At 38.9% G+C, this 21,585-nt stretch overlaps 1 protein-coding gene across 1 annotated transcript; it reads right to left on the minus strand.

Annotated features, from left to right (window-relative positions):
• Nucleotides 1-2,542: 2,542 nt before the first annotated feature.
• LOC141805810 (guanine nucleotide-binding protein G(q) subunit alpha-like) lies at nt 2,543-21,432 on the minus strand. Its single transcript, XM_074691003.1, has 8 exons — nt 21,008-21,432; nt 20,670-20,826; nt 13,817-14,001; nt 7,838-7,992; nt 7,451-7,579; nt 6,149-6,278; nt 5,656-5,809; nt 2,543-3,931 (listed from the first exon to the last, which is right to left on the minus strand). The coding sequence occupies exons 2-8, from the start codon at nt 20,803-20,805 to the stop codon at nt 3,741-3,743; spliced, it is 1,080 nt and encodes a 359-aa protein (XP_074547104.1). The 5' UTR covers nt 20,806-20,826; nt 21,008-21,432; the 3' UTR covers nt 2,543-3,740.
• Between the last annotated feature and the right edge of the window lie 153 nt (nt 21,433-21,585).

Here is a 21,585-nt window from a genome sequence, read left to right on the forward strand (position 1 = left end):
ATTTCCAAATGGAGCATTCAACATAACTCAAAAACGGTTGAACAATACTGAAACAGATACAGTTAGATTAAAGGTAAATGCAATATGAATAGAATTAATCAAGCAAAGATAATGGTTATTGTTTTTTAGTGAGGAGTTCTTTGAAGCTATTTCATATTTTTTGTTTTTGATCTTTTCATTATTTTCAGTGGTTGAAGGTTTATTTCAAATTCATTTAGAAAAACAATTTTTTTTTTTAAAGAAGGAAGAGATTTTAGGGTCCAGTTTTTATGAATAAAAAATGTGAAAAAAAACAACAAAAAACATTAGATTATATAACAGCAGACTTCATCATTAAAAAAATAAAAATAAAAATAAAAAAACCTAACACCAAACGTTAAATAGTTCATTAGAAAGGAATATGGAGTAGATTGACTTTTTTATTTTACAGCTGTTGGAAAAACTGCTTCTATATAATCCATGTATGTTTTAAAAAAAAATAAAAAATAAAGTAAATCAGTGGTTTATATGGACTTTAATGGATTTCAGAGAAGAAAACACCTCTGTTATGACAAGAAGTGACACGATTTATGGGTGTTTATTTGCTTCTCATCACTATATCTCACCAACTTTAGTCTTGTTGAATTGTAGTTGTAATCCTGACTTATTCCGGTTGGTGACGGTAATTCAAGGAAACGTAGTAACTGGATGTAGTGCTATCGGCAGCCCAGTGCTACGACATATCTGTAGGCTAACAGGACAACAAGCTAACTGTCAGTTTGTAAGTAGTTTAGTAGCTGTCTATATTTAGCACAGCTAGCAGCCCATTGCTCTAAGACATGTCTGTAATGTGTAACGTTAGTTAATCCTGGTTATGTCCTACCAGTCCATCTACCAATCAGAGCTAACGTAACCTCACTCTTCATATTATTGATAGACTCACAGAAATCATTTCCAGCAGAGAAAAACACAGTTCTCTCTTCTCACCACTAAACTTTGTTAGCGGACTTGGTGTTGTCATAGAGACCTAGACGTGCCGTAAATCAGTCAGGTCCTGCTCAACCCAATTTGAAAGCTAAGAAGAAGCAATTTAAAATAACCTGTAACCAGTAATACTGGCTCTGATAATCTCATTTTTAAGTGTGGATTACAGTCAGGCATATATCTAGAATGGAGAATTTTTCAAGATCACTCAGAAAGTCCTCACGGCACCTACACACAGTTTTTTTTAAAGACAGGTATCTTGTGTGCTCAAGATATCAACTTGTGCTCACAAGAAAATCTTGAGATATCATCCCATTATCTTTGGAAAGCAAGCTTCTAGCTATATTATCATTCTGAGAAAAAAGATTATTTTTTGAGATAATGAGGGAAATGAGCCAAGATCTCAAGAAAACAACTGAAATATCTTGAGGAAAAAAAAGGAGATTTCAACTGTTGATTATGGCCCATACCTAAGACAAGAGACTGGATCAAGCGGCAAGCTCCAGTATAGAAATATGAAGACTTGTATGCAGGACTGCAGTTCATCGTGTGTCCACTTGAGGCTGGCTGCAGGAGGACCGGAAACCCCATACACACAAAGCCAAAAAAAAAAAAAAATTCTTTACAACACATCTACAGCTTTGTTACAAAATCAAAAAGATTAAGTCACAGCTTGCTTGACTGACGGATCTGGCACCCTGTAGCTGTTTGTGCAGAGGTTCAAAGCCCGCCTCTTGAGTCAGCAATATCAATATGTATATAAACTCAAAAGGTTTCATTCTTCTGTATCAGTGACAAGTCATGGAGACTACATCCATATATTATACAGTGTGTAGGTTTAATGGACACTCAGCTAATTCCCTTTAGCAGCTCCATAAAGTTCAGGATCTCACACAACGCTGCATCAGAGGCTCATAAATCTTGACAGTTGGTCTCAGGTTTGGCATAAAATACAAAACACTGAATCCCATTATCCTGTCATTCAACTTACATGCAACTTCCATCTTCATCTTCTTGCACATTTTTGTCAAAACTTGTGTCAGACGTATAAAATAATCAATACTGTTACTGATAAATCTCATTTTAAATTGTGGATTATTAATGAGACTATTTTAAGATCATCTATATTGTCCTTATAACATTCACCAAACCAAATGATTTAGCATATTCTGACTTGAGATGAACTCTTGCATGTTTTTGGAAAAATAAATATCTCATCACAACAGAATAATATTGATTGACGGATCTAGCACCCTGCAGAACCCCCCTTTACATTTTTCCCTACATGTACCACCACCAAATTACCGTCAGTTTCTGTGTCCCTCCAGAAATAACATTTCTTTGTCACACTTTATATCCCTGTGTGCAACACTAAATATAAATGGACCTCGAACTGAACGCTGCTGCAGGCTGCAGCCAGATGGATGCATCACAGAGGAGGATTTCAGGTCTAACACGGCTCCAGATGAGCCGGCGGAGCAGCCAAGAAGACCAAATGCTAAACCAACAGTGAGCAGAGGCTGACTTCCAAACACAAGTAAAGAACAAACAGCACATAACCAGCAAAATATCTGTTTATTTATCCAATCAAATGAAAGACTGTGCAGAGATATCACAGTGATGGTGTGGAAAGAGTTTAAAGGCTGTAGTTAATAGAGGAGGGTTGTAAACATTAGTGCTGTGAACGCCGTCTGATTAGCTTCTTATTCCCTTTAACAGCTGATTAATGAAGAACAAGAATACGTTAGTTCATACCTCAGAGATTATTTAGCCTTCAGCAGTTAGCCTATCAACACTAAAATCTGATGCAAGTGAGAAAGTAACTGTACCATGTGATATTTACAACATGCACCAAATTAAACAATCATGAAAGATCAAACGCCAGGAAAGAAAATTATTCAAGAGGAGAAAAATTCTCATAATACAAGAGGAAAACAGTCCCTGAACTATAAAAACACTTGATTCTACGGCTTTGACAAAATAAAAGGAATACTTGAGCAGCAGAAACAGAAGGATTCCCTTTGAAATGAGTCACGTTACGTAACCACTCGTGAATGTTGTGCTCATAGAAAGTGGAAGAAGAATTAATAATGCTATTACAGAAGAGTTTACAAAGTCTGGTGAGATCTGAAATGATGTTGTGGAAATATAATACAGAATAAGTGAAGCACACACACATAAAATAGAAGTAAATTATAAATGTAATGAACGGTACAGTGTGCAAATCAATTTCAGTGTCATTAGTGTTAATCCTCACTCATTTCCCTTTAAGTGGAAACACAAGCTAGAGTATTTATCTGTTCTTAAACTAAATAAGCAATCTGTGTCAGCGATGTGGGCTGCTGCATTGCAGTTCAGTCTACATTCACTGTTTTCCCTGAAGAAGAGACCCGCTACATTTAAAGTCCACGAAGGCACTGAAACACTTTCCTCTCAATCCATCCGTCTGCATTTATACTGTTACAGCTCCAAAACGTCCTCAAAGAGCTCCATAAATCTCAGCGCCCTCACTAGAATAGACTCCTCACTAAGGCAGCACTTTAATTGTCAGGACACACTTCATTATAGCCGGAGACATCCATTTCCAGAGAAGCTAACAGGAACATTTGAAATACACCAGCGCTAAAGTCATTTGGTGACGGGCTCTGCAGCTTCTCAATTTCCTGTTGAGGATTTCAGTGTTCAGCAGCAGTGTGAGGCAGACTGAATCACTGCAGGGCTCTCCTGGCTGCCAGCTCTACACACTCCATTGAATTACAGCAGCAACAAACGCCGCCTCAAACCAGGTTGAAGACTTCCAGGTTGCCCTGCAAGATGTGGTCCTTGACGGCGCGGAAGACAAATCGAATGTTGTCTGTGTCTGTGGCGCAGGTGAAGTGGGAGTAGATGATTTTCTTCTCATTGGGATTGAGACTCACAAACATATCTAAGATGAAATCTTTCGCTGCTTTCACATCCCGCTGGGGGCCTGGGAGAGTGAGACAGAGGGCAGAAACAGCACATTAAAGTCACTGTAGTGTTTCACTGGGTATATGAAAGCTTTATAATAAATAAAGGAGACAAGCTCTTGGTATGAAAAGCTTGCAGAAACTGAAGGTACAACATTTTAAAGACATTTTAAACCTTACAGACCTGTTATGTACAGTATGTTACAGCTTAAAGCTCCTGTAAGGAGTTTTTAGCAGGTAAGAAACTGATTGAAGATAAAAGTGGCTCACCATAAGCAAACAAGACCATCACCATGAAGAATTATTCCTTATACAGTGGATTGGATTTTTAAAGTGTCATTTCTAATGTCTGAACGCTCTGGTAGGGGAGGGGGTAGGAGTCAGTCATAGTGACAAATAGCACTGCTGAAAATGTATATCTTGCAGCACAGACTCAGTGAAACGTTTATTTGACTGTTTGTTTGAATCAGACTGAGACAAAATAAAAAAATAAGAAATCAACAAAGAGATAAACATTTTTAGTTAAACAATAGGGGGCGCTGAAATCAACACAATTTACCTTTACAGGAGCTTTAAGGGCAGATTCATAAGCAATGAAACATTATGTTATTACAGCCCTCCTTGATTCACTGCGTCAAACACGAGTTTCAATTATGAATATTAAACAAGAGGAGTCCATTTATAGTAGGGATGGCCCGATACAGATTTTTTGACTTTGGATCCAATTTTTTCATGATATGTTTTGCTGATATGAATCATATTTGTTGGATTAAAGTGAATGAAATCCGATACTATCTGATCCTCCAAAAATAGCCATATTGGGCACCAATACCAATCAGTGTATCAGTTCAGGACATCCCCAATCTATAGTTCACACAAGTTAAAGCTCCTGTGATGGTTTCTATGGATTCTGGTGCCCCCTTGTGAGCAAAGTGGTCTTTGCTAATTTTTTCCTTCTCATATGGAAATTGTGTGCCTTTATCAACGATCTTCATGAGCGCTCACACTCTTCTTGTCATAACTGTAGACTGTATTGTTCATTCAGGATCCTAGTCATGAAGGGTGGTGCAAAAGCCAGTAGTTTCAGACATTAAAGAGGGGGTATTCTGCTTCCCGGCTACTTAAACATGGATATACGGTAACAATGCTGGATGGTCAGACTGCACATGTGTAGATTTTCAAACCGCTACATTTTCCATGTGTTGTAGAAATCCCAGAAACTGTCCGTAAACTGATCAATTCCCTGTTTTAAAAAACAACAAGAACTTTATGAGACTTGATGAAACAATGAGGTGATCACATAAGAATCTCCTGAGTGGCTCATGACACTTTGGAAAGATGGACCTCAAACACCAAAGTCTGTCCAAAGCTCTGCCCCTGACAGATCTCCAGAGAGCTGGCCAATCAGACGGAAGGGGGTTTGTGAAGCAAGGGAACCTTAAAGAGACAGCAGCTGAAACTAAGTGTATCAGACAGAGGCTACAATAAAGTTAAAAAAAAAAAAAAAACAGTGAAAGAAAAATAGTTTTTATTTGAGCTGAGACATGCATATTCATTTGAGCCTTGTTTAAAACAAGCTAAAAACTGCACACAGGAGCTTTAAATTAAAGTAAATAAGAAGCTGCTGGTTATATTGGACCAAGCTAAGCTGTAGCTTCATGCCTACAGGGTTTGTGTTTGTTTTTTAAAATGTTTCATGTTACTTTAAGGACACAACAAGAGTAATTAATACATTTCCTCTTACCTTCATATTCAGGGAAGTAGTCAACCAAATGAGACTGCATGATTTTCTCCTCCAGTAAATCGATCTTGTTGAGGAACAAGATAACTGAGGATTCTTTGAACCACTCGTAGTTTATGATGGTCTGGAACAGGGCCATGCTCTCCTCCATACGGTTCTTTGAGAAACACACAAACATCTTAGCATGAGTGGAGTCATGAAATCAGACTCAGTGTCACACAGAAGCACTGGCTGTTTGAGAAAATTCAATTGGCTGTAATCTCATCAAGTGAACAATCCTTGCTGAGAGGCGCACTCTGCAGCAGAGGAGAGTGACTCAAGAGCTCCCCCTGCAGGTGAGCTGTGTGTACTGCAGTGAAGGAGGGTCAGGACGGGGCTTGTTATTGTGATCAGAGAGACAGAGAGAAAGTGGGAGACATCAGGTTTTTGCAGGGCGTCAAAGAAAGAAACAATATTTTCTGAGTCTTTCTCATAAAACAAGTCGTGTGTAGCTCACCTCATTCACAGACTCCACCAGGACCTGGTCGTACTCGCTGAGCGCCACCAGGAACATGATGGACGTGACATTTTCAAAACAGTGAATCCACTTCCTCCTCTCTGAACGCTGGCCACCCACATCCACCATCCTACAGAGACCAGTTTCAGACATTTTTAGAGAGCCGAAGAAACACACAACCATAGAAATCCCAACACATCAGAGACATTTTCAGAAAACTGTTCCAAAGGATTGATTAAACACCAATAAAATGACAACAAATACATACCTATTCACTTCAAACATATTTTTTTACACTATTCAAGCAATTCAGATGTTGTTTTTGTATTCTAACATCTTGAAATAAGACATTTTTCTGGGCTTTTTAGGTGAATGTGGCTCATGTTGAGTCTAATGAGATGATCCTTACTAAAAAAGAAACAGACACACTTGCTTAGGTTTCAATGTTTGCAGTGTAGTCCTGTCACAAAGTCTACATCCCAGAATCCCGGCTGTCAATAGACAATTCTGATGTCCAGTGTTGCAAAAAGTCACACCTAGCATTCCTGTGTGTGTGTTTGTTTGTGTGTCAATCTGACCTCACATAGCAGAAAGAGGACGGTGAGGCTGCAGCTGCACCAAGATGCAGTAAAAATCCAGTATAATTTATCAATAATGTGACTTATTTTGTACAAATATTTACCCACTGGGTTGATCTGGGATGCTGTATGAACCTGTTTTTTAATCTATTTCATTATTTTTTAATATTTTTATTTTGTGTTTTGTTTAAAATGTCAAAATATATATATATTTGTGGGAGGGTTACAAGTCTGAACTTTCGATGCTGCTCTTTAGGCATCATGTAAAAGCTTTTTAAGTTCTAAATAAAAGAAAATAAAAAATTTGTTTATCATATTTCCTTTTTTACTCTTATTTTACCAGAAATGAACCAAAACATACTGGCATGTATGTCTTCTGACATGCATTGACATAAATGCCAGTATGTTTTAGCATAAAATTTAAAAAATTCAAGATAAAGTGATGAATACAGCAATGCTCGGGTCATCTTTGCTCATAGTTAAAAGATGAACTTATAAAAAAAAAAAAAAAAAAAAAGACATCAGCCTTGGTATCAGTCATCTGTGGATTTTCCCTTCTGAACACCTGTACCATGTGATATTATCTTAATCCCATAACAGGGATCTACTTTGAGCAGAATGCTAATGTTAGCATGCTGATATCTGACTTTATCTTTATCTCTCAAGTGTTCCAAAAAGGTCCTCAGCTGGGATATAAAACCAAACCACACAATAAAAGACTCACCTGAACACCACAGTGTGCAGGTCAAAGGGATACTCGATGATACCCGTGGTCGGCACTCTGACCCTCAGCACATCCTGCTGGGTTGGCAGATAAGCAGTGTCAGCAATCCGGTCCAAGTCGTTCAGATAACTGTGAACACAGGAATACGACACCGGGTCAGAAACTGAAAGGAAAACCTGTTAGATAGAGAGATAATGAATTCCCAGAAAGGATTTTTCTGCTTGAGCAATTTACTGTAAGTAGTCTGAAATGTTGTCTCTGTGCTTTTATCGGTTGGTCAATAGCCCTAGATGGACTACGGACCTCTGAGTGCATTAAAAAGACAAAAGGCAGATGCAACGGTGGAAACTATTTGGCAATGTCAGACAAGTTTCTGTTTACACTCACTATTTGGCCGAGTCGGAGAGCTGGTATTCTCTCCTCCGGCTGTAACATTCCTGAATCCCAGGGTCACTCCACAGGCTCTTGATGGCTTCCACGTAAGGGTTTGTTAATGTTGTGACTTTCTCCACGTGAACTGCAGTGACGATGCTGGCGTTCGCCTGAAGACAACAGAAAAACATCATCAGTAATGCCTTATCCTTACGCTTTCAAGGGCGACCCCAAGGTTTTGGGTGGCATTTACATGACAATGATTTACCTGAAAATGCAAAAAACAGTGAAAAAAATCTGTGTTTACACTGAAAAACTGAGACTGAAAACACTGTAGTATGCATGGCAGGCCTGTAGTTGGCGATATAACTGTAGAGTCTTTTTGTGGTCCTCTGCTGATGTAGAGGTGGGCTGATCTTCTGGCGTATATATTGATTGCGTCTCCGCTGTTTGCTGAAGTGGTGCAACAGATGCACATTTTGTTGAAAGGAAGTTAGCAGATTCAGTTCGGTTTGGGCATGGCAATCTAAGCTGTATTTTAGCGTGAAGTCAGCAATTCCACTGAAAACTTCGCTCACTATAGATAGCAACTGTGGCCCCACTGTGAAGGCAGTTTCCAGAAGTTTCTGATTTAGGTTGGCTAAAATGTTATTTTCGTGTAAACAAGAGTCTGAAAAGCAACAATACCTCAACATTTCATCTTTATACTATTTTTGTGCAAATGGCCCTTTAGAAAGTCCCTCTGGTACCCCAAAGTAGCTTTACATGAATAACAGCTGAAAAACATCGCTGCTGTCTCTTTAAGGGTTCCCACTTCACAAACCACCTTTGCTGTCATTGGTCAGCCATCTGGAGACCTTTTAGGTGCAATACAGCAACCTTGGTGTTTGAGGCCCCGTCTGTCCAACAAGTCATGAAGCAGTTAGAAGATCTTAAAGGAGCCGTAGGCAGGATTTAGCAAGTCAATGCTAATTTTTTTGCGTTTTCATTGGATTAAATGCTAGAGCATCCATTGATAACCCTTTATGAGTGTAGTATAACTCCACTACCGCAAGGTTGCAGCATTTCCATTTGTCTCTTTTATGAGCTGACACGGATTCTCGACTGCTCCAGGTATCTTTGACCAATCAGAAGAGCCCCCGAGGCTCTATCCTGATTAGGGATGGGTACCTTTCACATTTGAAACGATATGGTACCTATACCCGGTACTTGTCAATCAGTACCGGTACTCAATGGTACCAATTTTTGGTACTTTCTGTGTTATTGTGGTAAAAAAATATCAATTTTTGCAAGAATAAAATACTTATTTTTTTTTAATTTAACACATTCATTCTTCAATATATAACCTTGCAATGCTGTGTTCATGTCCAGCATGGAAAATATCCTACTCCTCCACTCCCTCACAGTCACAAGGTTGCATTTAGGTACCTAAATATGGTACCTTTGGATTTTATGTGAATCGTTACTCGGTACTTTTGACAGAATTCGGTCATTAACTATAAAAGTACCTAACTCGGTACCCATCCCTAATCCTGATTGGTCAAGGGGCGGCGCTTCGTCCTTCATTGCAATTGGTTGTAAAGCTCTTTGTTCTTGTGAACGTGCATGAGGAAGTCCTGGCTCGCATATTTACCTGCCTTGTCGGACTTCCAACCCCCAAAACACCAAGGAGTTAAACGAGGACAGCACGAAGAAGAAGAGGGAGAAGAAGAAGAAGAAGAGCAAAAAGAAGAACCATAGACTCATGTGTAAACTTCTTGTGGGAGGGGCTAAACTTGTGTAAGGGCGTGATGTCAGAGAACACAGGACAGGAGGGGCCGAGCTGGTTTTCAAATCGCCATCTTACATGGGTCAAATTGCAATCTCACCTGGGTAATCCTGCCTACGGCACCTTTAATGTGACAACCTCATCATTTCAGGAAGTCTCAGGCTTTTTTTTTAAAGCTGAGTGTTTGGATCAGTGTACAGATTCAGGGATTGCTACAACACATGAATATGCAGAGGTCTGAAAATCTGCAGGTTTAGTCCAGACATCCAGACTGTACCGATCGTTGTATTTTTCTGTATTGTGTGAGGTAAGTCCTCACACAAACTGTAGACTTTCTTCTTTTGAATTCAGTGACTGAATTAGATATAAATACATTCATTTTTTCACTACAACATAATTACAGCACAAACAGGGACTGAGTGAGATTATGGTGCATGACTCAAATATTTCTCCCTGGTCCTCAGAATAAGCAAAGTGTGGCATTATTGATGTGAGCTGCCTGTGACGCCCACTGCCAGCCTCCACACAGACTGAAAATACAAGAAGCAACAAAAAAAACCTTAGAAAGCTACCAAAACCAGTACATTTGCTTTCTCCACTAGCTGCTAATTGAAATAAAAAGCCACTGGGCAATTTTTCAGCCAGCATATCCTTTGGAAGAACTTCATATGTTCTTTCAGGCTGCTAACTTCCTTTACAACCTGGCTGTGGTGAAAACTTGATCTGATTGGTCTGAAATATCACAAAAATATTCCTCTGGAAGTCTGTCTAACTTTACTTCTAATCATTATGTTCAGTTTAAGGTTAATGATATCAAATTAGCCGGTTAATGGGATTCTAATTCACATAACCACCTGATCACTACTTCTCATCCCTTATACAGTTATTTAAGGGTGCGCTAGTGCTCTGTCTGTTACACTGTGATATACTTTAAAAACTATAAGAAGGCAAATAAAGGTAAACATATTGATATATTCTTAACAAACTTTTTCCGTACAGCCTTTGATGCAGAACAGGAAACAGGGCGAAAGAGGGGAGTGACATGCGGGAATGGACCACAGGTTGGGAACTGAACAGCTTGAAGACGACACCCTTGCTATAAACAGCTTTAATCAGTTTATTATACCACAAAACTACCTCCAATAAAACCAGTGCTATCAGATCTTTCCTTCCCAAGTCTTAACCACAGTCACGTAACATGGAGGATGTAAGGACTAATCCTCCTTTGCTCTCTTTTTATGGTGTTTTGGTTGATTAAAAACTGCTGCCTCTGAAAAAAAAAAATAAACTGAGAAATGTTTTATTTTTAGCTGCTTCTTTTGACATTTCTGGGGGAAGCCATTCCCTGAAGTGCCTTTCTGTTTTGGTGCATCTTTTAAAATCGATTTCATGGCTCCTGCCTCACCACTCTCGCGCACCCACTCGCCTCACTTAAAGGGATCCATAGAAACTGCTGTGCCAGCCTCTGTTTTATTTAAACTGTTTTGATATGTCTCTGCTCCAAAGATCAATAAAACCAAAATCAGAACGGCATTACCAAAAATTCTCAGTCTGCATGGATAAATAACCACCTAATGTTAGCATCATCCCATTTTAGTGCCTTACTGAAGCTTTTTGTGTGATAAATATTTAGTCCACAATACCTACGAGGCAAATTCAACTTCAGGTAATGAGTCTTTGACTTCAGATGGAGGGAGATAAAAGCTGGACTCGTATGTCTAACAAGAGTTTATTTGCAGCTAAGATTACTCACACTGCTGAACTGTTTGATCAGACCAACTTTAACTCCATAAATCTAAAGAGATGACGAACCACTGTGCCAAACAGCAACAAAGAAGAGTCTTTTTAAAACCAGTACTTTTACTTGTACTTGGGTTTTTTGTGAAGATTTGTTCTTTATTACATTTAAAATTTTAGCATTTACTGAGTTCAATAAAGCAGAGAGCTGTCCATCAGCAGGGTGCTTGTAGCTGATTGGCTGATATCTCTGGTCCAGTGATCAGGTGAACTATCAGGAGGAGGAGAACCTGCTCATGCTGAAATTACAACAAATCCTGTCACAGGTTGATCCTTCGGGTCAATAACTGCTCAGAGAAACAGAGATCTGATAGAGCTGACACCTCTTTTCAACCACAGTCATCTAAAAGGTGAGCTCATCCTGATTCTGGTCAGAACAAGCTGTCCTGCAATCAGGACACATTATAGTGAACTCTTCGCACTCACAGCAGGGTGTGACTTGATGTAGGGAGTGTTTACAAAGAGCATAATCAAAACAAAGAGGAAACTCAAATATTCAGGAACTTAAATCTGTGTTGTTCTCACATTAAAGCTCTCCTGTTGGTTAGACTTCAACTATCTGCACAGGAAGAGATGATCTGACTGCGTTAGGAGCTCAGATCTTACTGACATCTTTTCTCTCTACACCCCCTGAGAGCAGATTTCAAAGAAATGACATTTCCCTTTACTTCAGTAGATTTGCAGACTCATACTTTTAACTTCTACTTAAGTAGAACTCCATCAAAGTAACTGAACTTGTACTTTAGTAGAATAAGTACTCTTTCCACCCTTGCTTTTACTGATGGTGATTGTGTCATTTTGGGTTTTTGGAAAACAATTTTTTACCAAAGCAGATGAGACATCCTGTTTTTAACACAGTTATTATCTAAAGTGATGTTTTCCCTCACTGTGTGGTTGCTCCATGATCTGAAGAGTTTGTGTTGCAGTCATTCCCACAGTAAGGGTTGTAAAATACCTCCTAAAACCAAAAACTGTCTCCCAGAATTGAATATTTCATTAATTATTGTAAAAAATATAAATAAAAATAGAGTTTAAGTTTGTCATAAAAGCATGCAAACGGAAAATGATTGATCTTTTTTCAACATTGTTTTAAAGACCCCCAAGGTGACTAAGCTAGGATGACAATGGTATCAGTGGACGCAGAGTTAGACTGGTTTTCTACTGGTTGGCTAAATTATGAATCTCAGCTCTAGGGATGGGTACCGAATTAGGTACTTTCAGAGGTTCCGACCAAATTCTATCTGTAGTACCGAGTACTGATTCACGTAAAATCAAATGGTACCATGTTTTGGTACCAAAACATATCCTTGTGACTGTGAGAGAGTGGAAGAGTAGGCGATTTTCTATGCTGGACGTGAACACAGCATTGGGGAATAAATATGTTAAATTGAAAGCTTTGGGATTCTTTTATTTAATAAATTTATATTTTTAACCACATTAACTTACACAAAAGTAATAAAAATTGGTACCATTGAGTACTGATACAAATGACCAGGTACCGGGCATTGGTACTGTATTGTTTCAAATGTGAAAGATATCCATTCCTACTCAGGCCTTTGTTTTGGCTTGTTTCTGGATTGGCCTGGTAGTGAATTTCCTCAGCAGGGGGTCACTAGTCTGTGCTATTTTTGAGGTTTCGTGCTGCAAAGCTTAGGAAATTAACAGACTTCAGCCATTATTGACCAATCAGGACAAAGTATTCAGCAAAGCTGCCCCATAAAGTAGAAATGGCGCACAGTTACTGTCTACAGTAAGCATAGCTTTCATTTTTAGGCAACCAGTACTCCCATAAAGCATTCTAGTGTACAGACACTTCAGTGCTTACGGGCTGAGGGTCACTCTGAGTTCTTCCACCTTTGCTCAAAGTCAGAAAGAGAAACATCCATGTGCTGACTCAGACTTAGTAAATGGCCCATGACAGTCACATGAACAAACCTGCGGCCATTACCGTCCCGACAGGAAGCAGACTTTCCTCATCCTAACCTGGCACTGGAGACCATCACAGAGCAGTAGTTTGGAGTGTGATTAGTAAGCGTTTAACATGTCAGGGACAGACTCACGTACGGCTGATGGGGAATTCTGCCTGTCCTAACATGTCTGCAAAGTGACATCACGTGTCTTTTCCGTAAATAGACACAACTCTCTGACTGCAGGATTGCAAAACTAAACACTGCAGCAAATTACCAGAAGTGCTTCACCCTGAACACACACACACACACACACACACACACACACACACACACACACACACACACACACACACACACACACACACACACACACACACACACACACACACACACAGGCTCTGTCATTGTCAGACAGTAAACACACTTCTGTCAGCCTGTGTGTAGTAAAATTTGTTTCTCAACATGCCGCTGAGTGGAGGGAAGTCAGGAACAGAGCAGTGATATGTCAGTTTGCTTCACCTTGTTGTTGTCGTGTTTGTAGGGGATCTGTAACGTGCTCATGGCGTGGATCATGGCCTGCATGGCGGTGAAGATGTTCTGGTAGACCAGCTTGGTGAAGCCTCTTTTGTCCTCGTCAGAGTACCCACGGCCATGGATGATCCTCATCTGCTTTATGAAAGTGCTCTTCCCACTTTCACCAGTCCCTAAATATAAACAAACACATTTAAAACTTCGATCATGCAGCATTCAGCTTTTTATTTTCTTTTGGTCAGATCAAAATTTTTGCTCTATCAATACTTAGTGATGTTAGCATGCTTCATCTCCAAATAAAGATAAAAACCTTGGTAAACATTGATATTTTTCTATTTCAGCATTTTACTTGAAGCCCTACAGCCTCCAGGTACAGGACAACACACACCTATATAACAGATCACTCCCTGAAGGAATCATAGGGCAAGTCAGGAAAAAAAAAAAACATACCTATATGATACAACTTGAAACAAGGTGATGTGTTTCTACTTATAATACTAAATAAAGCCAGAATGATCTAAGATATGAGATGTTACACTGTTTAAAAATATATGATTTTATAATACTATGACTTAATGTGATGCAACTCATGACAGTGTTATATGATATGATACAGCAGGATATGGTGTGATAAGGGTTAGGGTTAAGATAAGATGAGATGTGTAACATAATGTAGGATACCATATGTTCAGGTAACAACATAGACATAGTTTGTTTTATTTTGAAAGTCACTGCGCGTTTTACTGTGGTTTCTGTTCATCACTTCCTGTCTCGCTCGATCGACTTTTTGATGCGCCACAGTTTGCGTAACTCATTCAGAGGGATCAGAATCCATCAAGAGAACCCAATCCATTGCTGTGATGGAGCAGAGCAAAATACGTTGAGTAAGGTGTAATATGATATGATGGAATATGGTGGAATATGATTGCATACGATTTGATGTGATGCAATGACACATGATACAGTGTGGTATGGTAAGATATGGTGTGATGCAATGTGATGGGGTAGAAAACTTCAGACTACATATGATGTAAACTAGACTTTAATATGATACAGCAGGACATGGTAAGATGCAAAAGATGTGATTAGTAGCTACTCAATACAATATGATGCCACATGATTCAATGACACGTGTAGTTGTACAATATGATATGTAGTGTAATATGTAATAACATACAGTACGAGTTGATGGAATACAATTGGATATGATCTGACATGACTGAATTACATACAATGCTTCTCCATACAAACACAATGTGACTGGATTTGGTGCATTATGGTGCAACTCAATGAGATATGACCCCATACCATATGACACGACACAGTGGAATGCAATGCAATGACATGTTGCAATGATATGTTAGGATACTTGATGCAAAGGGATAATCCGATAATCTGCATTTTGAGGGTTATTAGCATTGGCCTTTTATTTAATCCAGCAGTCAATAAGAAATCACTGCAGTCTGCAGTCACTACTCTGTCTCCAGCATTTTCCCACCCAAACTACCATTTGATTAGTTAAACGCAGAGACATATTTTGGAAAACATTACTTTAGAAGTCTTTAGGGAGCTATTTTTTTTTTTTTTTTTTAAGTTTTCATTTAACTTCATAAGACGTGCTGCTGAGCTTGGGAGCTGTTTCAAAACATGTTTAAAAGGATTGAAACAAAGTTAAGTGTTGTTGTTACTATCCAAAATTTTGGATCTTCAATATTTTTACTTTTACTGCAAAGAACATTGACTCCAAATATCTGTTATCGGCCTCCTTGACTACTAAAAATCAGTATTGCCCCTAAAAAAACAAAGTAATGGTGTATCTCTACTTGATACATTCTCCATGATAATAATATCAGAACACACACTCTGCACTTCTTAGCAGTGTTGGGCAAAATACTTTTAAAGTGAATTAGTCATAGTTGCTTATTTTACCCCAAAAGTAACTGAATTAGTAACTGAATTATTCCTTCATGAATTTACTTAGTTAGTAGGGAAATTAATTCTTGCATTACTTTTTTGAAAATCCTTTCATTTGGCAAAAAAGGCTGTTTTTGAGCAGGTTTTATTCTGGGACATAATATTCACATGTATGTTTTTGTTTTTGTATGTCTGCTGCTTTCCCACACATTTTATTTGCAGCTGGTCTTATTTCAAGTTATTAAAAGAAAAAAATAGGTCTGAATTACTTGTAACAAGTAAAAATAATCAGCCAATGGGACAAGAAAAAGTTGCTAGAAAACTTCTTAAAACTAGAGTAATGTCTTAATACAAGTAACTTTTCTCTTGTTCCATTGGCAGATTTTTTTACCTGTTACAGCAATTCAGACCTCATTTTTCTGTTTTAATAGCTTGAAAACAGACACTTTTTCTGGGCTGGTCAGGTGAATTTGGCTCATATCACGTCTAAAAGACATTTTCTACTGAAAATAAGACAAAAACATTTGATAAGATTTCAGTTTTTTCCAGTGTAACATCATTAGCTTTAATGCTGTTATTCCAAACACTGCTTATTTACAACTTACAAGACCCCATACTGTATGACACATCATTATATCTGATGAAATGCAGATTGAAACAATTTTTCATGAATTATTCCCAAAAGTTTCTATGATGCAAACACCCGTTGAGTCACATTTAAATGGAAACCTGTTTTGAGCATGTTTTGATTTCTGAGTCCTGGACAACAGGGAGTGTATCAGGAAGGACAAATAGATCCATAGCCAAAGTCTTATTCATCTGGCCTCTAACACACACCATCACACGCAGGGAAACAACAGAGTGTGGAGCTCAACCCGTTTTTTTTTTTTGCAGAAGTTAGGGTTTGTTTCTAACTCTTTCTGTGATTTGTTTTACACATGAAAAACACTCTTTACCACAAGCCTTATCCCTGAACACTGTGTTGTTCCTGCTCTCAAAACAAAGCGACACGTTTAGTTTGAAGAGTGTGTGTGTGAGTGTGTAGAGCCTGCATGTCTCACTCTTATGTAATCTTGGAATCACTTCTTATTACCAGCGTCTGGGATTTATCTTGTCTCGGCCCTTTGGGTCCAGTGTTTATTCTCGGAGACGAGTTTTACTAACACAGTCTTGTCATCTCACCAGCAGCTGCCTGTACCTTTGAAAAATCTACATGAAGTTGCAGCACTTCCCTATTTGGCTGACGGCTGAATAAAAGCATTTATTAACAAACGTTAGAGAGATTTCCAGAAACGAAGAGAATTTAAATATTTGCTGCTTTGACGTGTCATTTTTCTACCATTTAAACTAAATGTTCAGAAACCTTTGGGAACAGTTAATAGTTACAGGGATACGACTTGGGAGGCTGAACCTTGAACCTGAAAGGGCGTTTGCACATTCAGCATGAGTCAATCATCCTTCAGAGAACAGAAACCACAAACAAGTCGTCACACCTCAGCCTTGCTCACAGGACTGCTGATGATCCTCAATCAAGTCATACACAAAGAATCCTTCCCTCCCAAGCTGGCAGAGCCAATTACACTGTTTTTGATCTTTGGGAAAAGAGACAGCTGCTGCCTTTTGAAGAACATGTTTACTGCTCATACATGACCACAAAGACATCAATTAACGCTCGAGGGCTTTAACGACCAAACGAGGAAAGGATTCGACGTCTAATTATTGACTGGTGTATTTACTCTGAGGAGCTTCAACTCATTTCTGCAAAGCACTGCAGCGTACTTAAAGAAATCAAGCATTATTTTATTTAAGATACCATGTAGAAAACACATTATACACTCCTATTCCATGTTTATATCTCTGTATTGGCACAATATGATTGAAATATTGTACATATTACCATTTGAACTTTCTGTGATATCCTCTCTTGCTACCTCAGGGTGCTTCCAGCTGACTCAGCAATAAGATCGGGTCAAATAACTGTCACAAAAAGTAAGATTTTGGATCAAGCAAGAGACGGGAACATGTGCTTCAAGAAAGTAGGCTCACTCAGAGAAGAAACCCACCCCATCACTACTTCTACCAATAAGTTTATTAACGTACAACACCACAAGTGGGCTCCTCCTCCTTTTACTAATGTTTCCCAAATTTCGTCCCACTACATCTCTTAGAGGCATAACAGTTAGCTCTGGAGTCCGAAAGACATCAAGTTTCCAAGAATTAGGTCGTTATGATAAAAGATCAAAGTTGTAATGATATAAGTATAAATTTGTAATGTCAAGAGATCAAAGTTGTTATGCTTCCATAAATTATGTTATAATGTTACGAGGATTAGGATATGATGTTGCTTGATTAAATCTTACAAGAATAAGGTTATAATTTTACGAGATTAAAGTTGCATTGTTCCAAGAGTAAAGTCATTATATTCATTGTTAATTTTGTTGATGAGACTATGATGAAAATATTCATCAATAAACCTTTTTTCACGAACAAAAAACAAATGAAAACTAAATGAAAACTAAAAAAAAGTCAGACAAGGAAACAAGGACTGTGGGAAAAAAAAAAACTGTCACTTTAGTCAACCAAGTTGTAATGTTCCCAAAATAATGCTCAGAAAAATAGTTGTAGTATAACGTGAGAGTTTTCGAGATGTTACCAAGAAAAAGGTTGTAACTTTATTAAAGTTGCAATGGAACAAGAATAAAGTTGCAAACTTATTATGAAAATTAAAGTTATTATGAAACAAGGGAGTTTCTGTGATGTTACCAGGAGTTAAGTCGTAATGCTTTGAGATTAAAGTCACAAAGTTATAGAAATAAAGTCGGAATATCAAGAGAAAAAAAATGTTATTTTTCTCAAAAACAAGTTGTGATGTTAAGAGAATAAAGTTTTAACATAACAATGTTCAAGCTGTTAAATTACTAGAATAAATCAGTTGTGTTTCCTAGATTAAAGTGATAATGTGACGAGAAAAATGTCTTAATACCACAACAATAGAAATAAAATAGGATTAGTCTTGTTACATCCAGACCTAAATCTGGTCACATGATCCTTAAAATCTTAAAATATTTATGGATTTATTTACTCTGGCCCTAATCCTCTGTTTTGATATTTGTGTAATGTCTGAATCTTTAAAGCTGTGAAATAAATGTGATGTTAAGTTTGTCTTTAACTTATAGAGGATGAATAAATATTACAGCAAAGTACACTACCTGAGTACCTGAAGTGTACACTGTTTTTAAAATGTGTTGTTAACAAAACATTTAAAATGATCTTACGCAGGCTTTTAAATACATGATGATCATTATTCCACTGTTACATCACAGCTCTTACTGCAGTCTGCGTAACACACATGCTGCTTAAACCACACACACATCATCGCTTACTTCAGTCATTTTACAGAGGGATTTTTCCACCAACTTTAATCAGTTAATATCTTTTTTTTTCTTTATAACTGTAGATAGATAAACTTCCTGAGTATTTGAATGTTTACTTCCTCACTGAGGGAGATGAAAATACTTAATTCATTATGACATTTAACATCTATAGATGCTTTACAGAATGGAATTTAAATATATAAATTATTTAGTTTTCATTTTATGAAGCTACCTGTTCAGCTGCTCCTTGACACAAACATCTAATCAGCTAATCAAACTGCAGCAATTCATGTACACATGGTGAAGAGGAGCTGCTGAAGGTCAAACTCAAGCATCAGAATGGAGACAAATGGTGTTGATCTGAGTATTTGACAAACTGCTGATCTACTGGGATTCTAACCCACAACCATCTCTAGGGTTTACAGAGAATGGTCCCAAAAAGAGAAAATATCTAGTGAGCATCAGTTCCCTGGACAAAACCAGTGGAGAATGGACAGACTGGATGGAGATAATAGAAAGACAACAGTAACTCAAAGAACCGAGGTCTGCAGAAGAGCATCTCTGAACACACAACACGTCCAACCTTGAGACAGATGGGCTACAGCAGCTGAAGACCACACCGGGTGACCCTCCTGTCAGCTAAGAACAGGAAACTGAGGCTACAATTCACACAGCAACACCAAAACTGGACAATAGAAGATTGGAAAAACGTTGCCTGGTCTGATGAGTCTGGATTTCTGCTCCACATTCAGATGGTAGGGTCAGAATTTGGCCTCAACAACATGAAAGCATGGATCCATCCTGCCTTGTATCAACGGTTCAGGCTGCTGCTGCTGGTGTGATGGTGTGGGGGATATTTTCTTGGCTCACTTTGGGCCCCTTAGTACCAACTGAGCATGGTTTAAAGTCCACAGCCTACCTGAGTATTGTTGCTAACCATGTCCATCCCTTTATGAGCACAGTGTACCCATCTTCTGATGGCTACTTCCAGCAGGATAACACTCCTTGTGACAAAGCCTAAATCATCTAAAACTGCTTTCTATAACAGAGACGATTAGTTCCCTGGACGACCTCCACAGTCACCAGATCAGTCCAGTCGAGCTCCTTTGGGGTGTGGTTGAGCGGGAGATTCTCATCATGGATGATTCAGTGAAAAATGATGCTATCAGGTGAACATGGAGCAAAATCTCTGAGGAGTTTCCAGCACCTTGTTGAACTAATGACACTAAGGATTGAGGCAGGTCTGAAAGAGTTCTGGTGTTCCCAAACATAGTTTATATAATGGCATAATCTCTTAGAAAGGCTTACTTTATGTATCTTTCAGCTGGTTTTAACCTTTATTTTGTGCCTGTGGATTGGTTAATATCTTTGATTCTTATGTTTGATGAGAACCGTTTTGCTTGGTGTTGATGTGTTTGCTGTTTGTGATGCTCTTAAAGTGAAAGGGAAAAACTGCTGATGTAGATATTTTCAGCAGGAAACCATCAAAGAAAAAGGGGAAGCAGAGGATGGGAAACAAGTGGACAGGAGAGGAGTGGATTTGGGGCCCTTACCGAGCAGCAGGAGCTTGTATTCCCGGCGGGAGTCCCTCTTGTCCCGGCGGAGCTGCCTTTCAATCTCATCGTTGATCCTTCGAGCTTCTTTGGCCTCCGGACTGAGGCAGCAAGCCCCCACGGAGCTCAGAGTCATTCTTGCTGGATAACACTTCCCCTTCAGAGGCACACACACAGACATAACGCTAGTTATACAGGAAGCCCGAGTGCCCCCAGAGAATCCTCAAGTCAAGATATGTGGCTTAACCCCTGAAGAGTCGGTCCCTGTGCGAGCGCCAACACAAGCTCTCTGTGGAAACAAGCTCAACTAATGTACATTTGAGGAAGTGAAGTATTACCTTGTTCCTCTCCTGTCCTGTGATGAGGAAATTAAGTTTGTGCAACTTCTGAAGAGTAGAGTTTTTATCCCTTTCAGCAAAGCTCCGGGCGTGGTGTGCTGAATATGGCGGAGTGTGTCTTCATAGCCCAATAAAAAAAAAAAAGTCACAAAAATGCGCGAAAAAGTGAGTCCTAAAGCGAGTAGAATGAGCTAGAAGCAGCTTTTTCTGATACAGGAGAGGTTTGTTGTGCTCGTCCTCTGCGTCCTGTGTCGCTGTGTCCCTCTGTGTATCCTGGGTGAAGCCTGCAGTGAACCATGTGACCGTGGGCTGCGCTCTGATGGGAAGCCGTGTGGGCTCTCACTATTATATTATGGGAGCTACTTTCCGGCCTCAGCTGGTAAACTGCGGATGTATGAGACAATTGGAGCAGCAGACTGACACACTTCAGCTTCCTCTGAAGCCATTTACAATCAATACATTAACCGGATGTGCATTAGGTGAGGTCATGAGAGGCACAAACACACACACACACACATATGGAGAGAACACAGACTTTATTTACTCAACACCTGCAGGTAATCCAAATATCACACACT

The sequence above is a fragment of the Halichoeres trimaculatus genome, unplaced genomic scaffold (assembly GCF_033239565.1).
Source record: "Halichoeres trimaculatus isolate MK-OKI-2021-1 unplaced genomic scaffold, fHalTri1.1 fHalTri1_scaffold_16, whole genome shotgun sequence".
NCBI lineage: Eukaryota > Metazoa > Chordata > Actinopteri > Labriformes > Labridae > Halichoeres > Halichoeres trimaculatus.